General features: G+C 49.0%; 3 protein-coding genes across 3 annotated transcripts; all 3 read left to right on the plus strand.

The window, feature by feature from the left end:
• Positions 1-3,813: 3,813 nt before the first annotated feature.
• On the plus strand, positions 3,814-17,362 carry LOC117903099. The gene is made up of 2 exons (XM_034814911.1): positions 3,814-3,832; positions 15,797-17,362. Exons 1-2 carry the CDS (start codon positions 3,829-3,831, stop codon positions 16,978-16,980), a joined length of 1,188 nt encoding a protein of 395 aa, XP_034670802.1. The 5' UTR covers positions 3,814-3,828; the 3' UTR covers positions 16,981-17,362.
• Positions 6,384-6,884, plus strand: LOC117903100. Its single transcript, XM_034814912.1, has one exon. The coding sequence runs from the start codon at positions 6,548-6,550 to the stop codon at positions 6,830-6,832; it is 285 nt and encodes a 94-aa protein (XP_034670803.1). The 5' UTR covers positions 6,384-6,547; the 3' UTR covers positions 6,833-6,884.
• A 6,129-nt stretch (positions 17,363-23,491) lies between the features above and the next one.
• LOC117894657 lies at positions 23,492-24,228 on the plus strand. The gene has a single exon (XM_034801835.1). It carries the CDS (start codon positions 23,597-23,599, stop codon positions 24,155-24,157), a length of 561 nt encoding a protein of 186 aa, XP_034657726.1. The 5' UTR covers positions 23,492-23,596; the 3' UTR covers positions 24,158-24,228.
• Positions 24,229-24,510: the final 282 nt, after the last annotated feature.

Genomic DNA, 24,510 nt, shown 5'->3' on the forward strand with positions numbered 1-24,510 from the left:
TTAATGGCCCCTGCAATTCGCCGTCTCACATTCGGTTTCACAGAGCGAGCACCCGCACCCACTCCCAACACTGACAACACTTCCCTCCAGAGCGCTAGTTATCCAACACTTGAGTTTCAAAGAAAGTCAGACCAGAGGCCAATTTAGGTCGCGAAATGTTGTTCAGCGAGCTTTTTACGTGAAGAAAACAATTAAAGAGAAAAACCGAAGCTATCTATGTCGATCTCTCTCTCACTCTGCCCAGACCCTTTATGTCCATTTTGTCTTGGTGCAATTGGTTTATGTCCATAATGTGTACCATGAAATCATGGTGAAAATTAAATCATTTTTATTTGTTTGTGAATTAAAGTTTGGTTTCCTTTTTTTGCGATAATTAATTATGCGGACTGTGGCAGTAATCCAGGCAATCCAATGTATTCTGCGATTAGGATTCATATTGTATGATCTCGGTTTGGCTTGGAATGTTCAATGGGTTTAAGGACTGCATGGAACTCACTTTCCAGCAATCCCATGGAAACTTTTGCTGTCATCACCAGTGTTTTTGCAGTCGCGTGATGATGTCACATGGAAATTAGCTAATGACATAATTCAGAAGGAAACGGAATGGAATGAAACGGCAGACATTGACGAGCACAATGTGCCATTCACTCGTTCTCATTCCACAGGCGCCTCCCACCCGTCGCCATACTCCTCATTTGTAATCATTTGTGTGCTCAAATTTTTGGCGCATTCATTGCTTATGGTTTTATCTCTCTCTTTCTTTCACAACCTCGTTGTGCCTCTTTAACAGCCACTCCCAAATTTAACAGTTGGTGGAAATTTGTTGGTGAAGTTGTTGTTTTTTAGAGCATTCATAAATCTTAATTTTAGCGCATGCAAGGACAGGATGTCTACCCTGGCTGTGTGGAGGCGGTGGTGGAGGGTGCAGGCGCGGTGTTGCCACGCAGCCGGCGGCTAGAACGCACGGGTGTTGCTGCCACACTTCTCGTTCTGAAGTTTTGAGCTGCACTTTTGACGTTACAAGATGCCTCTGCCTCCAATAGCAACCCAACCAGACCCAATCCGACTCAACCGAATGCCTGCACTGGAAAAAAAAGAAAACGCCAGTCGAAACAATTGGATTGGTGGCACACGTGTCGCAGCATTGGTAAAATATCAGCGGTAGTTAGTTGCTATGCCTCGGAATTCCGAATATTTTATAAGTATTTTTGTGGGTTGTGCAATTTTTTCCTCTGTGTGACATTGGTCAGGGTAAGCCGGGGTGACGGGACTGACGGGACAAGGCGACGGATGAGCTAACTGAAATTTGTCGCAACAAATGAGAGCAGAAGGCATCGCAACGCATCGCATCCCACAATCCAGAATCCAGAATTCCGAAATGGCACAAGTTTTTGGCGCGTTAAATTTAATGCTTTCGTTTCTGGTGTGGTGCGGAGAAACTGTACAAGTGTACAAGATGTGCCAACAATTTGGCCATACTCTCGGCAAAGAATTTTTCATCGCATTTTGGGTTGAATCCCCCCTCGAACTCAAACCCGAACCCGCACCCGAACCCTAAACCAAAACTCAAACTCGAACTTGAACCCCCTCTGGCGTAAGCAAAACGCATTTTGAAAGCTTTTAGCTGTTAATGTGGCATAAATTTGTCTTTGTTGTTGTCTTTTGTTTGGTATTTGTCTTTTCTTTTTTCGTTTTTTTTGTGTGTTTGTTTGCAGGGGTTGTGGGCGGAAATTGAAATAAAAAGCTGAAGCGAAACTGGAAGTGCCCGCGGGCTGGCCCTGGTCCAGCTCCTGTCTGTGCCACTGTCCTTGCCACAAGGACTGCACAGCTGTGCAGGCCATTCAAATGTTTTCATTGTTGTATATAAATTTATTGATTTGCATTAAAAATGAGGCAAACACTGCTCGTAAAGTGTGTCATTTCAGACGAAAGAGCTCGAGTATGTGGAGCATCCCTCTGCCAATCTGCCGCTGCTATGCATCACTCACGCCCCACGAGCACTGCGCCCCTTCCTGCCCGTTGGGGAGAGGCAAATTGAGATGGATGACATGTCAATGAACTTGGAATGACTTGCAGAGCCTGCCCCCCCGATGCCACGACATGCCACGCACCCATTCTTCGATTTGAGGCTTCACTTTTGACTAATTTCGAAGCGAAACGAATTTAGCTTGTTATGGAAATTATGGAAAAGATACTCCACGTACTGTAACGTATCTTATAGAGTAAGATTAATTATACTGGGCTGCATGTGCATACGTGGGAGGAAGCGAACGGTTGAACTGAAATGTTAAATTGCCCAAATGCGACTGCTCGACCTACTCCTCGACATTTTGACTGCTCCGAATGCGAACGTTTGGGACTGCGATGATAATGTGTGATTCAATTAACACATTCGCTACTGTTTTTTAAGTGCAAGTCGATTATGCTGTCAACACTTTTTGCGGTGACCCAAAACCAACATCCGCCGCAGGCAAACTCAAACATCTATCCATCCGATACGGATGTCGGCCTGTTGGAATGGCTTTTCGCTCATTAATATCATTTTTCGCTTACATTTTGAATGGATTTTCCATGCGATTTCCGTTGATTGGAGTCGCCAATTAACCCATTGCGAATGCTCTCAATGGCCATCCATCGAGGAGTGCTGCCAAAGTGCACTGCAGCAAGTTTTATTTATTGATTTCAGATGTAAGTTGATGCCAAGCTGGAGGGAACCGTAGGGGGCATTCCCAATCCAACTACCAGCTGAAAATGAAGAAGGAAAGTCCTCACACACTCTCCCTGTCCCCACTGTCTGTCTGTCGCGCTTTGTGTGTGTGCACATTTAATTATAGAATAATCTTTGATTTAATATGAAAATTGCATAAGGAGCGTGGGTGGTTGTAGCCGGAGCCAGGGGCCATGCCAGAAAATGCTGCCCGTTGCCCGGCTGCTCTGCAAATTAATTAATTGCCGCCATATGCTAATTAAACACTGTTTTTCCGCAACGATTTCACACAAAAATATACATACATATTTATGTGTATGTATGTATGTATATGTAAAATATAAAGAGATATTGTATGTACTGTTGGTAGACAGATTTATATATTCATATACGAGTATGTCCAACACCGCCTGCCCCCCTGCTGCTTTTTGTGTCCGGCTTTAATGCATAATGCAAACTCATTCATGTGAGAGGGATTTAAGTAAAGAGTCATTAATATGGAATTTTGCAGTAATTATGCCGCCAAATGGGCTATTCAACATGGCGTTGAATTATCCGTTAATCCAATAAAATAGCTCGGAAATAGATGCGCATTTGCCCATAGATACATATGAATGAATTTATATAAGTATAATCTACGAAACTTTGTACTTAACAAAAGTGGCCTAAATCGATTCGGAAAAGGGTGAATTTGTTTGCCAATTTTTGGACGTATCTGCTACAATTTTATGAAGGCCAAAATGAATGTTTGACCATCTGGAAGAAATCACAAAATGAACAAAATATGCATTTCCTTATTGCTTGCCTTGTAAGTGAAATTCTCGATAGAAATTGCAATCAAAATTAATTTGTAATCTTTAAAAATTATTATTTCAATCGGCAATCATTGGACTGCCTCAAGTAGTTGAAATTTCCATTAATCTCGGTAAGCGCACTCGGGTTATTCGGGTTTCAGTCCCTGAGCATTTGCTTTCAAACATTGTTTTTATGTATACAAACATATATTTAAGTTTTATTTGTGCTAAAACGTACGGTTACATGCAATGAACATACAAAAGTACCAAATTGTGCGGTTGGTTAATTAATTTTGTGGTTTTATTCAAGTGATTATCTGTGCCAAAATGAGTGAGTAAAATCTAAGTTTTTTTGTTACATCTTCAACATCCTCCGAGGATTCATTCGCGGTGCTCATTCGGCTCCACGTTTGTGTCCTCGGCTTTCGGCCGACTGCTTTCCACCACGCAAGTGCAGCTGCTCCTCGTTTATTGTCGGTGGCAGTCGTCACAGACGTTCGACAGTCAGTTCGAAAATGTTTCGCAACGTTTCGAACTGTGCAGCAATGTGGCTGGTGGGGTCCGTGCGCACTGCGCAGGTCCTGTGCATCGCAAGTCCTGGCAGCATGTTGCCGCCGGCCGGCACACACTTTCTCTTAGCGACTTTCGCCGGTGGATTCCCCCTGCTTCTTGTTTTGATTTGCGCTGCTTGTTTATGCTTTTCCCCCATACTGACAGGTGGTTGTCGCCCTTCATGTGAGTATCCCTTTCCCTGTCCGTGTCCCTGTGTTCCTGTCTGTGTCCGTTTCTGTTTCTGTGTCCGGGAGTGTTGGAATATTTATGCACAGCAATTGCTCAATGTCGCCCGTCGTCTGCGTCGAATTCTAGGCAAAGCCCGCGTCAGTCCTAGTCTCCAGCCCCATGTCCTCATTCCCATATGCAATCCTATCCCCAAATGTAATCCCATCGCGATTCGCGCTGTTCACTCTCTTTCTCTCTCGCTCCGTCAATTTATCATTCCTCGGTGGCATTTATGTGTGCTCCTCTGGTGCCGCCCCTTCTGTCTCTCTCTTGTAATTGTTTTCATTCAATTCGCGAAAAATGCTATTCGGTTCCCAGACATCCCAGAGGATTTTGTTTGCTAGATAGAACTCTCCACCTGAAGCTGTACGAAAAGAAAAGGCTACGGCCACCGGATCGAATGGCGCATGACCGGCTGCCACTGGTCCACATGGTCCAGCCAGCAGAGTCCTGCTGCGTGCCTCCTGCCGCGATGCAGCATAATTCGCTTAGAAGCAGTTCTTTAAGCCGCTTAAGGGCGTCCCCCTTCCTGTTCCCTTGCCTTCTTTTGGTTGCAACAGTGTTGCGGCATAAATCAAGTTTCGTTCTTTCCGCTCGTTCAGCCATTTGCCTTCTGCCGTGCTCCGTGCACAGAGTACAGTTGTGCCTGGCGCGTAAAAGCTGCCTAAAAGGGTAATTAAAGGGGGGAACTAACAGGAGCAGAGGCAGCGGAGAGTAGAGCACTGATTAGACCAGGGCAAAGCTCATTGTTCTGTCCACCAAAACCAAACGGTCAACCAGCCCTGCCAGAACTCATCGTTGACGTATCTTTTAGGTTTTCTGTCCACGAATATCATCATTTTGTTTGCTTTAGTTCAGCCATCGAAATGACTTTCTTTTCAAGCGATTTCCCATACGTTCTTGGGTCGTGGGGGAAACCTTTCTAAAAGAGTATTAAGTAAGAGTAAGCAAGGCTGTGGATTATGACTTCTCGCAGACAGACAGACAGACACAGCAGCCATACGATAGCCTGGTTCTCTTTTGCATTTATATTTCCATTGCCATTACCATTACCCCCTTCGTCGCTGCCATGGCAGGCCCTAGACCTAGACCCTAGTCTAGTCCAGAAAACAAAGCTAAATCGCACACAAAGCCAATTGCTCCTCAGCCTCAGAATCCCAAGTGGTGTGGGGGTAGGGGAAGGGACAAAGCGAAGCCACGCACTTGTAGTTACAAAGCGGATACTCATTTAAGTTGATTCACCGCACCCACAACTGCGGACAAAGGACTGAAGGATGACGAGGATACTCGTCCTGCCACCACGTGGATGCTGCCACGACGCTGCGCGACGTCAGCCAATGACACTTTATGACAATTGCACTTGGCGGGGCACAAAACAGGGAGCCGGGTGTCGCTCTGTCTTTCTGTCTCTCAGTCTCTCTGTCTCTCTGTCTGTCGGTCGGTCTGTTGGTCGGCCTTCTACGGCGAACAAAAGCTGCCAACGAGGACAAACAAGTGAAAATCATTCAGGGAAAACTGCCTGCTGTCTGCCAACTCCGGCATCTCGAAAGGAAATCCGCGTACTCCGGCTAGAGCAGACACACACACACACACACAACGCACATAGAAACAAAAAGAAATCGTAAACAAAATGCCGGAAAAGGCAAAAAACATGGCGACAGAGCTGGCGACGGCCGCTGCCTCAATCACGTTGCTCGTGTTCGTGCTCCCATATGCTGCACATGGAGAGCCGAGGCAGTGGCAGCAACAGCAACATAGTCTCAGGCTGAGGCTGAGTCGCAGTCTAAGGCTAAGGCAGAGCCAACCAAGTGCGGCACAACGTCGCCGTGATAATGACTTTTTGTCTTTGCTCAAATGTCACTTGAAGTTTGTTGGGGGGAAGCCTGTGTGCTGCTGCTGTGCTGCTGCTGTGCTGCTTCCCTGTTGGAGCGCTTCCTACTTCGCTCTACGTACGTGGAGCCTTTGTTGTCGCAGTTTTCGTTTTTATATGCCTCGAGGTCACTCAAGTTCAAATCTGCTACAAAGTCAGCCATTGCTGTCTCCTGATTAATTGGCCATGGGGAAGCCACACACAAAACCAGGCAGACTGAGATAGACAGACAGACAGCAAGGCTGTGCCTAAACTGTCAGTGTCAGGGTGGAAAGCATTTCTCGGCACTTTCCCCTCACACACAGAGAGAGAGACAAACACACAAACCTTTCGGTTTCAAAATTTGTTTGCTTGGACGGAAGGATCGTGGGATCGTTGGATCGTTGCAGGGGAATAATGACATCCTGCTTCAATATCAGTTCCCTTAACCAGCTGTGGCCAGTGGATCCCAGATTGTTGACCCAGAGCATCCTCTTCGTGGTGATGGATGGCCGGGGACCGATGACCGACACGGAGATCATCGCCAGCGTGGGCGCCCGACATCATCGCAGCGATCCCGACTTCAAGCGACAGGTGCGCGAGCTCCTGCGTGAAATTGTCTCCTTGGGATCGCTAAGGCGAAAGCAAAATCTGTACTCGCTGCCGGGCCAGCGACTGTCCAAGCAGCATCGGGTCCAATAGCCCTCTAAATAATGTACAAAATACTTGGCAAAAAATTCCAGCAGAACCTCAAGTTGATCAATCAATTCAATTGCTTTTTGGGTACAGTTCCGCTCCGTTTTGAGGCAAATTAAATGGTTTGAAATGAGCCAGAAGTGAGTGGGATGTTCATTCGTGCAGCATAGACAGGTGCGTGGTGCATGGAGGGTGTTGGCATTTTGTCACGGCCATGGCGTGTGCGTTTGTGGCAAATATTTGCGGTTATCTAAATGGAATGCAACAACAGCAGCGGCAGCGACAGCGGCAGTGGCAGAGAGCAGGGGCGTGTGGCATTCCCTGTGGATATTTGCATTGCACCGCGAAATATGCAATTAAAGCATAAATTAAGCGTTCAAATTCAGACATCATCAGATCGAGAGAGAGAGGGACGCGGACTCCATTTGGAGCTAATTTTGTTGCACTGCCACGGGTGCCAACACTCCACAGTCACCAATGCACAGCATGTGTCTGTCCTAACCCTCATCGAAGTGTCCATGGAAATGCCTTTGGTGGGCAGGGTGGTGACGGGGTGTATGCATTATTAATTTATTCATATTGTAGATGCATTCATGAATGCACACACGAGTACACATGGGTGCTGCTGGTGCTGTTGCGATTTTTCAATTGTTTTTCAATTGCCGCTGGCACAGCAGAAAATCCCCCGATTTCCCATTGGAGTTGGGGCCCTCAAATCAAAAAAACACACACACACACACACACTGTGAAACGGGGTTATCAATCGGTAATTGGATTATTGGACGAGTGCTGGCAGAACTGCTTTAATCTCAAAATGTGAAGTACATGGCGATTATGATGATGATATGCACTTGGCCACGGTTCGTTACTCATTCGTATGGAATCATTTCGTAATTCACGAATTAAATGCTTAGGCCGCATGGACTGCCGTCGACTGTGAATAATTGATTAATGCGGCGGCAGCCACGACCCTGGGCTGCCTGTCGCCTGGCCATTATTCTAGCCGCCATTCCCGTGTAATTGCAAACGGAAGCGGAAACGCTCGTCAGCCATGAATTCTCTTAGCTTTGGTGTAAACAAAAAAACAGAAGCCACAGATACGAGGCAGAGAAAGGGAGGGAAAGGGAGTGGCACCGAAATAGAGGATGTACCACAAAAAGTTGCAAATAAATTATGCATTAAAAGCCATTGCGCTGATGATTTATGCAGGAGGCAACAGAAAAAAAAATAAGGAAAACAAAAAGGAAATCCAGGCACAGCGAAAAACAGTTAATAAACCCGCAACAATGGTGACCAGTGAACAGGAGCAGCAGCAGCAGCAGCACCACCACCACTTGCAACAAGCAACTTGCAACTTGATGTTGAGAGGCAAGTTCAAGTGGCAGCCCGAAGGCCAGAGTGCCCCGTGGCCCTGGGCCCCAACCAAAGTTCAAGAGCTCCACAGACTTGGACTTGAACTGAGGGATCGGGCCCGGGGCCTCGCCATCAGTTGTTCTCCGCTGCACTTGTAAATTTCTTATGAGGCAGCCAGCACACAACAAGCCACAAAGGCGACCACAAGGCATACATATGAGCAAAAGTTGCAGAGGCTGTGCCGTGGCTGTGCTCTGTGGAGTGCTACCAGGGCTGGGGCTGGGGCTGGGGCTGGCACGCACAATTAAATCAAATTACCTCGAGTGCACTTGACGCTTTTTCACAGTCAGAACTCGGTACACGGTACTCGGGGGGACGCCGAGGCACTGTCTCAGGCTCTGGTCTCCGGCTCAGCAATTAAGCTTTGTGTCAAGTGTCTGACATTGTTCACTCTATTCTTGGCCTCACCTAACCCCTTTTCGTGGCGGATGCTTAAGTGTGAATTGCTTCCGGCTTTGGTCAACGAACTTCCCCCCAAAAGCTTAAAGAACTCTCGGCGCCACAGGCCCAGCATTGAAAGTTAATCAAACGGGAAGACGGCCATTATTTGATTGGAGATTGGAAGATTGAAAGATTGAAAGAGAAGTTGCAGCTAGCCAGCATGTGCAACATGTGTGGCCACGAAACAAAGACTGGAATGCAGCAACGAATGGAGTGTATCGGGTCGATCCTTTAATTGAAATCGCAGTCCAGCAACGCAGACAATGCCGGACTACGTACAGGAGTACTACCAGGAGCAAAAAAAGAAAGAGAAAGAAAAAGAAACGGCCACCGATTCAGGAGCACACGCCTGGGAATCGAGTTGACATATTCATATACCGTCAGAGCAAGATGGGTACGGGTACGGGTACGGCATAGCTGGGATGGACAAAGCCGAACAATATGCGACGCTGATGACAGACGGAGCGAGAGACCAGGAACAGGAGAGAGCATCCATCCCAGCGATGAGCCATCAGCCATGGAGCCTGCGAGCTGTGAAGGAAACAACGATGAAAGAAGCATTACGGCAGCTGACTACGCTCCCCGAGTCCTCCCAGGGGACACGACACATTGCAAGACAGAGAGACAGAGAGAGAGAGAGAGAGAAAGCGGGAGACATGTCAGGGGCAGGACGGACAGGATACGGACACTCACTCAGAAGCTCACTGTACAGGACTCCGGCACTCTGGACTCTGGCAGGGCTCTCCCTCGCCTTTGCACCAGCATGTGGCTATGAAAACCTCAAAATGTGAAAACCGAAATTAAATTTACATCAAAAAGGAAAGAAAAAGGACAGCCAGCAGGATGGGGTGGGTGTGTGGATGGGAGTGTGGGTGTCTGCGGGTGGGTTAGATGGCAGCATGTGAGGGGTCGAGGGCAGAGTCTGGGCCATTAGTCCTTCGGCTTTTGGGGGTGGTACGTGTACGCGTACGCTCCAGGGTGTTTCCATTGTAATTTTATTAGGTGAGAAATGCTATCGTAAGGCCACGCAAGGGGCGTGCAACACTCTTTGGCGGGGTGCATGCAACAGAGTCCCGGGCAAATAAATAAGCAAAATATGGTCCATCGCTGCTGCGTCCCCCACTGCGTATGCGTATGCGAATGCGTATGGGTTTCCATTTCCGTTTCCGCTACCCATTCCACATCGTTTCGTGCACCATGGAGTGTGTGGAGTGGGGGAGAGAGGGGCTGGCGGCACACACTAAATTAGTTTTGACACGTAAATGCGTTTAGCAGCCAAAAGAGAGAGCAGAGCAAAAGGCAGGAAGGGCGGCAGGAGTTTTTGTATGCCTCCCCCCCAGCTGGCTGGCTGGGTGCCTTCCCCATTTCGTTACCGTCTTGGGCCTCCATTAAAGTGGGGAAGGTACGAGGAACGGGGAGGGGGTGAAATGGCATTCCTAGCATTTTGTAGCATAATTCTGGCCTGTCACTCCGCTCCACTGAAATATGCAAATAAATTACACAAAACACCAGCAGGCACCAGCGACCGACGACCGACGACGGACGACATACACACCGAAAATTTATGGGGCAACGGCAAAACCAGATTCTATGCAATTAACCTGAAATTAAATGATTGTTAGTATAACCGTTGGATGGGCTCGTATTTTGGGGCAGCATTAATTAGGAGAACTCTGTCAGTCAGTCAGGCAGTCATTCCCGTGGCACGGCAGACCCGTTCGATACGCAGGAGTTGCCGCCTCTATGCTAATTTGATAGTTTGATTTAATTACGTCCGAGGGGCGGGTCGATTCCTTTTTTTTGTTGTTAGTGGTTGAAATTTTGATGAGAGAATCAATACTAATTAAATAATAACAATACGCTAGACTGCAGTTATAGGAGAGTTCCAAGGTAACCGTGAGACAAAGAGAAATTTCTACGAATTGGAAATCTGGAAATTGATTTTCTACTAGTTAAGCCAGACACAGCAGACTTGGAAATATGCAAACTTTTAAAACCGAAAGAGGGTGAAGATATTCTGGGCTGCCATAGAAATTTGATTGACTTTTGTCTAATGTTTTATTAAATTCCATTTCAATGCCCTTACCATCGCTGAAGATATATCGAGTCGAAATAGAAGTTTTCAACGATTTTTAATATAGTTTTGGCGGTGGTTTGAGGCATGAGCTTTATTCTTTAGTTATTTGGTTTAATATATTTTCAATTTTGATCATTTACATTTTTAAAAGTATTCCAATCCTTTAGGTTCTGCTTTCTTCGAAGTTTTGGTATTTGAAATGTTTCAAAATTGTAATTGAAAATCGGTTAACAAAATCGGTATTAGGCATTAGGTGCCCCGACTTTGTGGGTATGCCTTTGGCTCTCCTCTCTTGCCCGTCACGTCTCTGATTGTTTGCCTCTTTCGAAATATCTTGAGCTGGAAAATGTTGACTGGAAAACTGGAAAACTCTGGCAAATATTTGCCTGCTGTTAGGATGCCTTTGCAGTGGTGCCTTGCTGCTACGGAACATTCTTTGTCACTCCGGCGAGCTTGCCTGGAAATGCTACTCCGTTCGTTGTTCGTGTTGCAGCGGCCTTTGTCCTTACTCAAAGCTGCAACAACACACACACACACACATCCAGCCAGGGCCATCGCAATGGCATACCATCAGCAGTTTTACACTTGCAGGAGAGCTCCAGCTACGGACTAATCTCCCCTACGTGTGCGAGGACCTGGCACTGAGCTCAGCATTCCGTAGTCACGCAACTTTACAGCCAGGCACATGGTCAGCAAGTGAGGGAGAGACAGAGACAAAGAGGCAGAGTGAGAGAGAGAGAAGGATCAAGCAGAATTGTGAACTATTAACATTTAAACTCTTCAGCTCTTTGCAGTGGCAGTGCCAGTGTCCGTACTCCTCCATGTCCATGTCGATGTCCATGCCCCCCGTTCAAACTGAAAGCTGCAATGACAAATGGCACTGACCCTCTCCTGCCACTGCTGCCACTCCGGCCATTCTGTGGCAGTAGCTAAAACTCAACTCAAATGAAAGGCAGCTCCTGCTGCCTGTGCAGGAGTTTTCTGGAAAATTCCAGCGTTGATTAGTGATATTTATGAATCATTTTGAGAGTGCCCTCCCAAAATCCAGTCAGGTCAGATAAGAGTGCAGCCCCCCAGCCAGTGGGAGTTGCTGCATATCGAAGACTGATCCCTGCCTGATAATTGCACAAAACACACAATTATAATGGGACAGGACAGGATGGCACAGGAGTTGGATGACGAAGGACTGGCCACCGCAATACGAGCGTCCATCAGGCGGCAGACAAAGGGAATGCTCTGCTGACGCCAGTCGTCGCATCACTCCCACTCTCAGACGCACTCTCTGTCTCACTCTCTGTCCCCCATCCGCGTATCCCTGTCCTAGTTCCAGTTCCAGCGCTACTCATTCCGGTCGAGGCCAACTGCGTCATTCAGTCGTTGACTCCTCGGCGAGAGTTGGCTCAAAGGAGCGACTGCGTCGCCATGCTGATTACCAGGCCAACCCCAGGGCCGCAGCAGCCCATGCCGCTGGTCCATCCACCAGTGTTTACCCATTTCATCAGCAGGAGCATCAGCATTGCTGCACTCTCCCATCCATCCGCCCATCCGCCCATCCTACCGCCCGTCGTTTGTTGGCGCCACTTTGTCGCGACGCTTTTTATAATTGAAGCAAATTGTTGGTTGAGTTGGCATCCACACAGCAGCAGCACACTCCTCCTCCTCCTCCTCCTCCTCCTCCTCCTCCTCCTTATCCTCTCATCCTCTCATCGTCAGTCGTCGTCGGTTGGTTGTTGTGGTGCTGGTGTTGGTGTTGGTGTTGCTGTTGTTGTTGTTGGTGGCATGCGGCACTGCTGCTGTTATTGTCCTGCATTCTGTTGAATGCCTTCCACTCCATCTCCATTTACAGCGCCATCTCCATCTCCAGCTTCGAGCTTCAAGCTTCCAGCAGAGAGAGTAAGAGAGAAAGAGAGCAGTTGAGCGCATTCCTTCGCCAGTTTGCCTGCCATTGTCGCATTCCAATTACGAAACAATCATGATGAGCTCTAGATATTTGCCACAGCAACACAAATCCTAGTACAATAGCTAGTTAGCGATGCACTGTGCAGCACTGACTCACGCACTGACTCACTGACTGACTGATGGCTCGATTGATATAAACAAGTAATGAAATGATTTGAACCCTCAAGAGTTTCTGCCTTCATTCCAAATTCTTTTAAGTGCAAATCTTGCAAACATGCCAAACCCGAGGCCAGACTTTCAATCAGCTCTGGACAACTGCCTCCCGGTGGAGCGCTGTGCAGATGTCAAATCCTATGCCAATCCCATTTGAGCGCCTGCAGGACACAATCGCTATCACCAGCAACCCCTTTGCCTTCGCCATTGTCGTCTCACTCCAGCTGGAGCTGGCTAAGCGAGCTAATTGAAATGCAACTCGGAGGCTTAGGTGCCGCCGCCGCCACCACCGCCACCGCTACCACCACCTGATCCTCGGGGTGGACTTCGAAGGTGTGATGGCTGCCAATGAGAGCCTTGAGCTTGCGGTTATATCAACAAGGATACGCCGCCTAAGATGGTCTGCTGACCTCAATCGCGCTCCTGTGTTTGATATGGTGTCACCTTCGGGCTGGCAGTCGTTCAGTCGCCGCAAAGCCGCCGCCACCCCCACCCCCTGCGGCCCCTATTCAACGACAATCCAAAGCCCAAACCCAATCCCCACAACCCATTTCTATTCCTCTTCATCATCGGTCCCCTATATGTGTGTGTGTGTTTGGTCCAGCATATGGTAAAGTTGGTCCATTCTATACGGTAATGGCAGAGGCAGGACACAGGACTCTCCGAATAATTGAATACCCTTGCCGACTCACTCCCACTGGGAAAATCTGGGATTTCCAAGTATATATCCATAAAGATATTCAGAGAGGTCTCAGGACAATTTCTTCCGCTCAAACCTTCTGTAGAATCTCCCTCATGTCCTTCGGGTAGGGTACCCTAAGTGTATTCCTCCCACTTCCTCCCCAACTTTGTGTGTTTTGTGCTTTGTGTGTGCTTCCCAATTGCCATTAGTATTGGTGTAGGTGTGTGCGAGAGAGAGGGCGGGTCACTGATTGTTGCGACACCAACTGGTATTTAAAGGATCCAAACAGGATGCGGCCAGCCAACAACGGACCCTCCAGGAGCCCAGCCCAGTCCAGTCCAGCCCAGCTCAGCTCCTCCTCTCCCAGCCTCCTCGGGGGCAACGGAAGTCAGTGCTTTTGAGGTTTAGTCACGCTTATGTCCTTAGCCCATACGTCGCATGTCGCACAACGTGTCCGGGGGCGCCCCTCCGTTCTCCGCCCTGCGTCCTGCGTCCTGGCCTCACCCCCCACATGTGTGATAATACCTGTTTGGACTGTTGCCATTCGCCTCGAGCCAGGAAGACCGGGGAGAACAGGGACTCGAGCTGTGCGTTGTTTTCACGCCCCTTGGCCGAGGCAAGCGAGCGTGAGGCAAGCACATTACAATGATGCTGCACACGCCCCCTCCCCCACACCTCCCCTCACCACGCACACACACTAAACACACAGCAGCAGCTCCTCCTCCTCCGACAGGACCTCTGGTGCAACTCATTTAGTAATTTGTGTGTGTATTCGAGTGCAGAGTGCGGAGCTCGAAGGGGGAAAGGGACTTTAGTGCAGGGCTTAGTCCAGTCAACTGACTTTACTCAGCTAAATGAGATTTTGTGGTGTGTAATTTGAAAATTGTGAAATTACCCAACACTGGGCAGCAGTCAGAGCAGGTCCTGCGAGTAGCAGAAGCTGTTTAGAGACCCGTCGAGTGACTCGGCATCATTAAAACTGACTGATAGGCTGCTGGAATGGGTGTGCCAATGGGTCAGGGCGCGCATACCCGCATTCTAACGCCACATTATCGCTGGATTATCCCTCAAAGCTTCCACCAATTCCAAGGCTATCCAATTGAATGCCAAGCAGAATGCTAATTCAAGGCATTAGGCAAAACAGAAAGAACCCCAAAACCAAAACCAAAACCAAAACCCCGAAACACCGAAACCCAACAGCAACAACAAAAGCAAACCCTTCGGGCACCCTCCGTCCACTGAAGCGGTTCCGAGGTCCACTGGGTCCGCCCGGTCCGCCCATAATTCAAAGCACAAAATCCAATTTTTGTGATTTCTCGCACCTCATCACGAAGGCTAAACAAACTTGGCTCGATGGAAATGTGGCAGGGTAGGGGTCTCACGCCCCTTTTTATTTATTTAGAGCATAACTTTGCCCCGTGCCAACCGCCGCTCCCGCCACTCTGTCACTCTGCCCCATGGCCATATTGCTTTACATCGTTTTGGGTAAACGGATTGGGCGTGTTTTGAGAGCCCGCGGCAAAGTCATCTTTGCGCGCCCTGTCGCTGCCTCACTTCAGTCTGTTGCTTGTTGTTTTTTACCCTTACAATTATACCGAAAGGTTTCTAACTCACAAAAGACAGCAGCAGCCGCATGGCAAAGCACTTTCTCAGAGTTCCGGGCAGCAGCTCAAACGGAGCAACAGCGCTGTTAAGACCGGAGGGTAACAGTCTGCTATCGCTCTGCGCTAACAGCTTGTGGCCGCCGGCCGCTAACAGCCTGTTATCGCTCTGCGCTAACAGCTTGTGGCCGCCAGACGCTTACAGCTTGTGGACACTCTCCGCTAACAGCTTGTGGCCGCTACCTTATGCAACCCACTGATGGCACACTTTAAGAGCTCGCTCTCACGATCCACTCGGAAAATAGTATTCCTTGAAACTGAAACTTTTCAGTCGTGAAATGTGACACGTTAAAGACATACTTTGAAAAAAAGTAGGCTTGTGGTAATACTTCCTGGACCTCGCCTAGGGTCACATACCTCACATTCATTCATTCCAACAATATTCCCACACCGACATATATCCGTATTAAATCGGAGCAAAATTTTAATTTTTTGGCTATACATAAAACAAATGTTTTAAATGTTTTAAATGAGCTTTTTAACGAAAATTTACTCACATTTACGAACCTAATCTAATACGAATTCCCAAACACTCAAATTCTTTCTCCCTCGCACCTCTTTCATCTTTCTGTATCATCCGGCAGGTTTCAGGCCGAGACGCAAACCAGGCAAGAAAGCAAAATTGGCGATGCAGAATTTGCACATCAGTCCCCGATGTGCGGTGCCCCAGCGCATGGCACCCCCTCAACGCAAGTTATACTTCAGCCCGGTGAATTCACGCATGGAGTCGCACAACAATCACACCCAGACTCAGATTAAGAGCCAAACCTTCACAAATCAGAGCTACTATAGTGGCCGCCATCAATTGTATCATCCGTACCCGTACCAGGCGTACTGCAATCGGGCCAATCGCTTCAACAAGCTGGACAACGTTGGGGACAACGATCGCAATCCGCAGTGGAATGCGCACAAAAAAGGGGTCTACAATTTTCGCCGCCATGGTGAGCAGAGTGTCTGCAATAGCGTCCGCACTGGCGACTCCAAGGACTGGCGCTCCCAGAACGAGTTAATGCTTGGCTGTCCCAGCGAATCGCAGGACCTCGAATCGAGCAGCAATCAAAATCCAGTGACTCATGTCAAGTATCCCATTGTGCCGATGCTCTTCGGCTCCTCGGACAACCGCTGCACGGCGGTAAACCCCAGGCTGAGCGACGCCACTGCTGCCAACACCATAAAAGCCACTGAAAGAGACATCCCCCTGCCAGCTGGCATCGACTTCACGATGGGCCTGGTGGCCAAACCCACGTGCCGTGCTACTCCCATGGAACTCACGGCGAAGCGCTCAAAGCTGAATGCCGCGGCACCCGAGTTCCAGCCTGGACTTCTGGCATCACAGGCATCAGCGCAGGTTCTGCTGGGAACGCCAGTGGGACTCAACACCACCATGAGCGTGGACGTGGTCGGTGTTCCTGGGACAATGGCTCAGAGCTTCTTTGCCCCGCGTCCGTTTAGGCGCTACCACAAGCAGCCAATGCCGGACCTGTTCCGCGCTGTGTTGGCTCTGGTGCGGGATAGCAAACGGTCCGTCAGCTATCCGGAGATCATCAATACTCTTGTGGTGCGCCTCCAGCGACCGGAGGTGGAGCTGAAGCGCCATGTGCCACACGCACTGCAATTGGCAGTTCATAAAGGATACCTGAGCAAGCAGAGCAATCGCTACGCACTGGTGTCGGAGATGGAGCATTTCGATATTATGCGTCGCAACCACGAGGCCGATCTACGTGCCAAGGAGCTCGAGAACGAGCCCCTCTCCTGGCGCAAGCGCTAGAAGGATGTTCAACAGGGGAGCAGCGGAGACCGGAGATCCGACACAAACAGGAGTGGCGGTCTGCTTACGATATAAATACCATCATCAATCAGCACACACACACACCACAAACACAGATTTTCTGAAAGTTCAAATGTTAACTAGTTTCAATGCCCCCGAGAGGTCCGAAATCAAAGTCAAGTCTGTCGCTGGAAGAGCGGCCATGCAACACATTTTGTTACGTCTAATCAATTGGCGCCACGTAACGTCTCGTCACTGCAGTACACGGTCCGCCCAGAGTAGTAAAGAGGCCTCCCCCGGCTGCTTTTGATGTCGATCTCTTTGGGCTTACATATTAATTAAATTTTTTAGTTCATGAGCATAATATAATAATAAGATTATATTAACACAAACGACGCTGCCGGCCTCTGCTTTAATCCCAAGAACGGTTGAAAGGGAGGGTTGAGCTTACAAGCTCAGTCCACTTGAGAGCAGAGTCGTGTGGATCGTGAGAGCGAGCTCGAGTCCGCTCTCAGTGGCCCCTAACAGTGTGCTGTTAACGGACATAGATCGATAACAGACTGTTTCCCCGTTAGAGCTGCTGCCAGGAACACGAATAAATTTAACCCATTTAAGTAAAGCGAACAAAAATCCTAGTGCCTGGCAATTTTGACTCTCAATTTTGAGTGCCTCTGCTCTGCGTTATGTACATGCGGATGCCGGAATCTGCACCAAAAATTTCTGCAGCCATGACAAATGTCCAACAATTACCAAATCAACCACACAGAAACACAAAAACGCACACGCACGCTCACACACACCACAGTTGGCAAACAAAATTTATAAAATTGTCCGCAGACTGGGGGGTGGTGAGAAAATTGAGTAAATTTGCAGTCGCTTTTTTCTCGCTTCTGCGGCTCGGCGTTGCTCCAGCTGGGGCACCCGCCCCCTCGGACATCATTTGCCATGCAGTCGAAATTCATGAGCATGCTCAGCGGGTTTCCAGCTATGACCACGAGGACCACCACGACGATGATGATGATGATGATGATGTGGATGGGTATGAGGATGGCCATAGCCATGATGACAACATGTGTGCCTAAGCGCCGACTATAAACTGCGTGGCGAACAGACCAACGGACTACCCACGGCGGGTGGCAGAAGGGTTGATTAAGGGCACAGGGGGATCCACTCTGTTTGGCCACACGATGCACACGGATGAGTCAGCTCCTTCATGACAGGAATCGTTCAATAGTAGCTCAAAATATTATCATGAATACACATAAAGGAATAAGGCATTGTCCATGCTTAAAAGAGTTTGGCTTCGAAGAGCATCCGCTATTCGCTTTCAAAAGCGATGGACCTGTCGACTCTGTTTATTCCTTTTTATAAACATTATGAAATTATTGCTGTCGCAGGCACAACCCTAGCCTCGGTCTACCCACAGCCATAGATAGTAGCAACAGTGTGCCAGGAGTCTCCTCCTGCCTCGTCCTCTACCGTTCATGGCCATTGTCATTCTTCTCCTCATGCAATCACCCCTCAGCCCCACGTGCAGTGATTGTCCACTTTGGATAAGGGGGGAGGCCAAAGAGTTACTGTTTTGGGTGGTAGCCATTGAACCGCAGCCATCGGAACCGCCCAATAAACAGCACCAGAAATAACCCAGCTCCACTGGGTCGCTTTCGTCGAAAGATGCGAATGCGGTTTAAATCGTTGGAAAATCTTCGCATAAGCGAATAGACTCAATGGAAAGTGTTAACAATTACGAATAAAATTATGAAATATAGTTTTTTGGGAATCGTAAGTTTACTCATTGTCAACTAGATTTTTTGTTTTGTTTAAGGGAAATCCCAAAGTGCAACCAAATAACACAGAGTGGAGGCACTTTCCTTGCCGAATAGTGAATAAACTGGCAGTGGAAACGGTCGATTGGGAACAGGAGTAGGCAGTATGCAATGTGGAATAGGAGTAGGTGTAGCATCAGGACTAGTTATATAAGCAGGATAGAGTAGGACAGTAGCTGGAGAGTGAGAGTGAGAGAAGGCAGACGGCAGACGTTTATCCTTTTTGGTCGGGCAGACACAGGCCCAGGCCCAGGCCCATGGCATGCAAATCGATTGATGTTGATTAGCATAAATTGTCTGGACCGCACTGTGCAATGAATAATTTCGGTGACGCTGACATGCCACGCCCCCTGCATGCTGCACATGCTCGTGTGTGTGTTGGCCAGCAGTGCTGGGGCTGGGGTATGGCCAGTGCTTTGTGCACTGGTTGCAACTTTCGCCATAATGCAATTTTGTTTTGCTTAATTTGATAGGCGTTGTCAGCTGCCGTCTGCCGTCTGCCGGCTGCTGAGCTGGCAGTCTGACGGTTGGGTTATTCTGATAGGAGCACAACAATGGGGAACTCGCTAGTGGTGCCATCTGGGCAGCAGGAGTGACAGGCAGGCAGCCAGGCTGGCCCGGCTGGCCCGGCTGGCTCGGCAGGCGTTGCAGTGGTCTGGCTGATTGGACGTGTTTGGAGTGTTTGCTGCGGCCTGATGTGAGAGACGCAGCCTAGTCAGGACATGCGGATGCGTGGCCATTGTTGCTCGCATCCACAGCCTGTTATGCGGTGCGTACAAACCCTGATCCCGATCCCCATTAAAGTGTTGTACAAACAATGGTCAGGAGCAGATACTGCAACAGTTCCTCAGTTCTTACCTCAATAGCATAGAGCAAAGAGCCAAGAGCTCAGAGCTGTGGTGCGAGAGCTGCTGTAAATACTACAGAGAATGCATATGTAGATGCCGCATCCTGTGGCGATATGAGTCACCATCAAGTTGTGATGGAAGTCGTTCCCCTTGCCAGCGGCCACCCTGACCAATTGTCATAGCAAACTACTTGTCTGAGATTTGTTCTTCCAACTAACAAGACACACACACACCCATCCATGTGTGGGTGTGGAGCACACTTAGTGCGAATGTAGAACAAGCCCACTCTAGCCGTTCAGGAGCATGCGGTGCGATGCGAAGTTTCCCATTTCCCATTTAGCATTCCCCATTGAAACATCTTTAAGCAGGGAAACTTTTCTCATAACATGCGAGTGAGCACCCACATACTCGTGCTCGTACTCGTACAACAGGAGGAAGGCAGGAGCCAAGCCGCACAACAATGGAGCTACAGAGATACAGATGTGGAAGGCACAGATGCAGAGATGCAGAGATACAGGAGACAGGAGCACTGGCACTGGCACTGGCACTGGCACACACACGCCCAGCGGCAAAATCTTATCAAACTGACATCATTTTCATTATGTTTTGCACTTGCACACAGCTTCGACTAATGGTAGAGCCAGGCTGTTGGATGTGTGCCTGTGTGGCTGTGTGGGTGCTTGGGCCCCCCCAAGATGCTAATGCGGCATCCGCTTGCACACTGTGTGCCAAATTATAGGCAATCCGTAGGGGGACTGGGAGTGGGAGTGAGCACAGCACGCGATACACACATGTTCCTGTGCGGAAAGGGATCTGGCGTAATCTGGCGGCCAATAACTGCAAATTAGATTAGTAACGCCCAACGGAGGGGTGGGCCCATCGACAGCTGACCATCTCCACAGCTCAGCAGGCAGCACGCAACGCAATCTTCTTCGCTCCCTTCCAGCATTGCGTGAGGCGTTGATAAATCTCAACAGCGAATCGATGGACAACACAACATCTTGGCAGCTCCACTCAATCCCCAGCATGCCATACACTCGCGAGACGAAACTAATAAAAATCATAAAAACTTTTCCGCTTAGAGTCCGCCCATTACGTTGCGAATGCTGGATTGCTATTATTATTTGTGTGGTCAGCCAGAGGATCGATTTCATTCACACCAAAAAGTTTAGCCAACTCGCAAACGATGTTAGAAACTTTCTGCAGTCTGCAAAAAGATGCTTGCGATATTTGTGGGTGAATTCTATTGAACCCCAAATACTTACACAGCAACAGTTCGTGCTGCTTGGGATCATTGTCTTTTTTTCTGATTCATTTCACTTGAGATTTCGACGATCGATAGCGTCTCTTTGCTGTTTGCCTGTTTGTTGTGGCAGTTCAAGGTTTGAGGGACTTCCGCTGGCGACACATGAATGGTTATGAATGGAAATCGCTGACGACGGCGTCGCCATTAATGTCCAATACTCTACTCCTTGAATGCTGTGCAGTTTCTGGACTCGGTTGACCAGCCGGAAACGGCGCCCGGCCACTTACACGCATCGCCGGCCAGGGAATGGTCCGATCTGATGGCCTGATTGTGGTGGTTGGGACTGGGATTGGCCATTACGTTTCCCGCTAATCGTAAAATAAATTATTTTCCATGTGTGTGTGTGTGCGGACAGGATGCTCTCTCTCTCCGTCTCTCCGTTTGCCTGACTTGGAGTCATAACTCTTGCATCACTCCCCACTCATGCCGCCCAACTGTGCTGGTACGGGTGCCGTAGTGGGGCTTGGGCTGCCACAAAAGTTTCAGTTAATTGCACTGAAGGGTGCTCTGTGTGGACGAACTTTCTCCAGGCCAGGCCGGGCCGGGCCGGGCCACAACTGGCTTTAGCTGGCTTTAATTGTTGCCAGTCGCCCTCATTTGGAGCCGGGCCTAATCACTGGCGCCGGATTAGCCAAAAGTTTGCTGCGCCAGTCACTGGCTGCTGCTGTCCAAGTGCTGGAATGTACAGCGCTTGCCAACACTGTCAGTCATAATTAACACTGCCGCCACCCCAGCCAAGCAAATTCTTGCCTCCGACTCCGCCTCCGGTCCAACTCTGACATTGAGACAAATAATACGTGAGTATCAAGCGAAATGGAAATGAAACAAAAGTTTCGCCACCCCGTCAGCATTGGGACTGGCACTGGCTCTGGGACTGGCTCCAATCTGCTACTCAGACTCGACAGCTGCGGGGGTGGGAATTACCTGACAATGACAGTAAAGGATTTGATGGGGCAAAAGTAATTGGGAATTCGCCGCCAATTATTTTGCAGCACTTTTTGGTGTGTAAAAGATCGCTATATTTAGTGGCAGAGCCTGCAAGTGCCCATATACTCTCAGGATTATTTAATTTTCACATTTGGGAATGAAACTCCCAAGCGGAATCGTTTATGGGAAACTTCTACAGCAAATCAAATTAATTTGCGGATCTTAATTTGATGCTGTGATAAGTATGAGCTCTGTGTAAGTCTTAGGATCATAGATTTTAGCTACAGCAGCAGCGCAGAGAGCATAAATTGCGCTGAAATAGCCCTGCACTGTAGATCAGCGGCCGGCAGCGTCGTTATCTCTGCACAGATCTTGGTCAGCGCAGTCGGCACACGCAGCGCGCAATAGCTTCGAGTGGCTTCGGCCGCAGCGGCAGAGAAACATCTTCGTGTGACTCATGCACAATTGCTCGGCTGCCGCAGCGGCAGAGAAGCAAGAAACGTTTTTGGCTTCGTGCCTGTTGTCTGTGCATACGCAGAAAAGCGCCAAAAACATGTGTGTGTCAGCGTGACGAAACCGATTGCAGCAGAATACTTGGCTGGTGCGAGTGTTTGGGCAACTAACGGGCCTGCCCTCGCTGTGCGATTAATGCGATTGCACTCGAGAAGATTTCAATCAGGCTGCGGTTATTGTGTTATGCACTGTACAGTGGCTCCTTCCACCCCTACCACCCCCCTGTCAATGTGAAACTTCCTGCTATCTAAATTCCTTGCGACACGTGCCAGACACAACAACAACAGCAGCATCAGCGGTAGCAGTGGCAAAGGACAATAACAATGATGGCCTTCCCCCCCGGCCCGTCTTCTTGCTGGCGGCCCTATGCAAATTCTGAAGCAGATCCTTCTTTGTGCCCGTGCCCATGTCGTCATCGTCATCGGCGGCGGGACAGCGGGGGCATCGGGCGGAATCGTTCCCCCGCATTTGTACTTGATTACCCATACTTATCCGCTTACCCGCAGCATCCGCACCATCCGCAACAGAAACATCCGCAACAGAAGCAGCAGCCAGAGAGGAGGATGTCGGATGTGGGATGGCCAACTTTAACTGCAAATCGATACTCGTCTGCCTGTCTGGCTGCCTACCCCCTGCCACCATCCAGCCAGCCAGCCGTCTCGACAGCCGCTGTGACTGACTAACTGACTGTCTGGAGCAGATACTGTCTCGCATAATCAGGCGGAAACGACCATGACGATACCAACTAAAGTCCGCAAGACAAATATGTTTCACTTTCTTTGTCAAAAAGTGCCCAAGGAAGATATTTTCTCCATCCTTTTCCCCCATTTCTAGTACAGGGTAAAGCTGAGACGATTCCATCAACGATTGAGTTTGTTGCTGGCCAAATAGAATCGAAATGGAAACCGCCAAGAAAGGTGACTGGGAGTGGGCCACAAAGGACTTAAAGACGGCGACGAAACTTTTTGGGGCTCGACTGTGGACTAACTTTGGCTCACCGAAACACACACAGAGACAACGGAGAGTTCTTTAATTTACAATGGAGGTGAGAGACAAGCCTCCATCTCCACCTCGCATCCATACATCTGAGCGGCAAGTGTCACTCCTCAATACAGGCAAAAACTTTCGATTTGAGTTTCAGGCGATAAACTTCTCCGTTTCCCGTTTCCGTTTCGCTGGGTCTCCCCACTGGTACGATGCTAATGAGGGGCTACAATCGACCGCCAAAGCGCCAGCTGATCCCCCAACTATTTAGCAACATCTTGCGGGTGATCGCCGATGCTGATCGTCCGCTGACACAGCAAGAGATCGTTGAGGGCGTGGCCGAGCGCCTGGAGCGCTGCGACGAGGAGCTAAAGCGACAGATCACGGTCGGACTCAACGATGCCCTCATCTACGGCTATCTGCGGGTCAAGAACCATCGCTACTCGGTGGCCACTGATCGCCAGGACCCCAGCGAGCGGCGGGCCATGAGCAGCTCGGCGCCACAGCCGAAGACATCTGGACCCGGCACCTCGGGCATGCAGTACAATCAGCGGGTCCAGCGATCTGTCTCCGTACGCCTGGATACCAGCAGTCCGCATGCTACAAGCTCCTCTGAAACAGCTGGAGCCTCGGACTCGGATGAACAACGGCTGCTCGAGCGATCGGGTCCAGAGCTTGCCGAGGAGGGAGTAGAGCCGGGCACAAACATCGCTCCAACTTTCAGACACAGGTTGCCGTCGAGCCAGAGCAGGAGACCCAGCGAATTGGAGTGATGCGTTCCCCCCATAAAGTAGTGCAGAAATTATACAATAGACCAAGAATAGATAACCATATGGAAGGTACACAAAAAGATCATTTTATTCCTTGTGCTGTTCGAGTAAAATTGTTCGATTTTCGTGGAAATAAATAGCTTAAATTAATGATTATTGAGTGAATATGAGTTAAGTTTATGACTGTTAAGTTTGGTGTATAATTAAATTGTTTCTTTAAGATATATTAAGCGAGCAGCGAGAATTCTTTGAGCAGCGTCCGCAGCAGCTCCTTGACTCTCGCTGTTGTGATTGAGCCTTTGCTTTCTACTCACTGCTCTCTCGGTTTGCTGTCAGCTTTGTCGGTCGTCTTGTAT

Source organism: Drosophila subobscura, chromosome A (assembly GCF_008121235.1).
Source record: "Drosophila subobscura isolate 14011-0131.10 chromosome A, UCBerk_Dsub_1.0, whole genome shotgun sequence".
Lineage (NCBI taxonomy): Eukaryota > Metazoa > Arthropoda > Insecta > Diptera > Drosophilidae > Drosophila > Drosophila subobscura.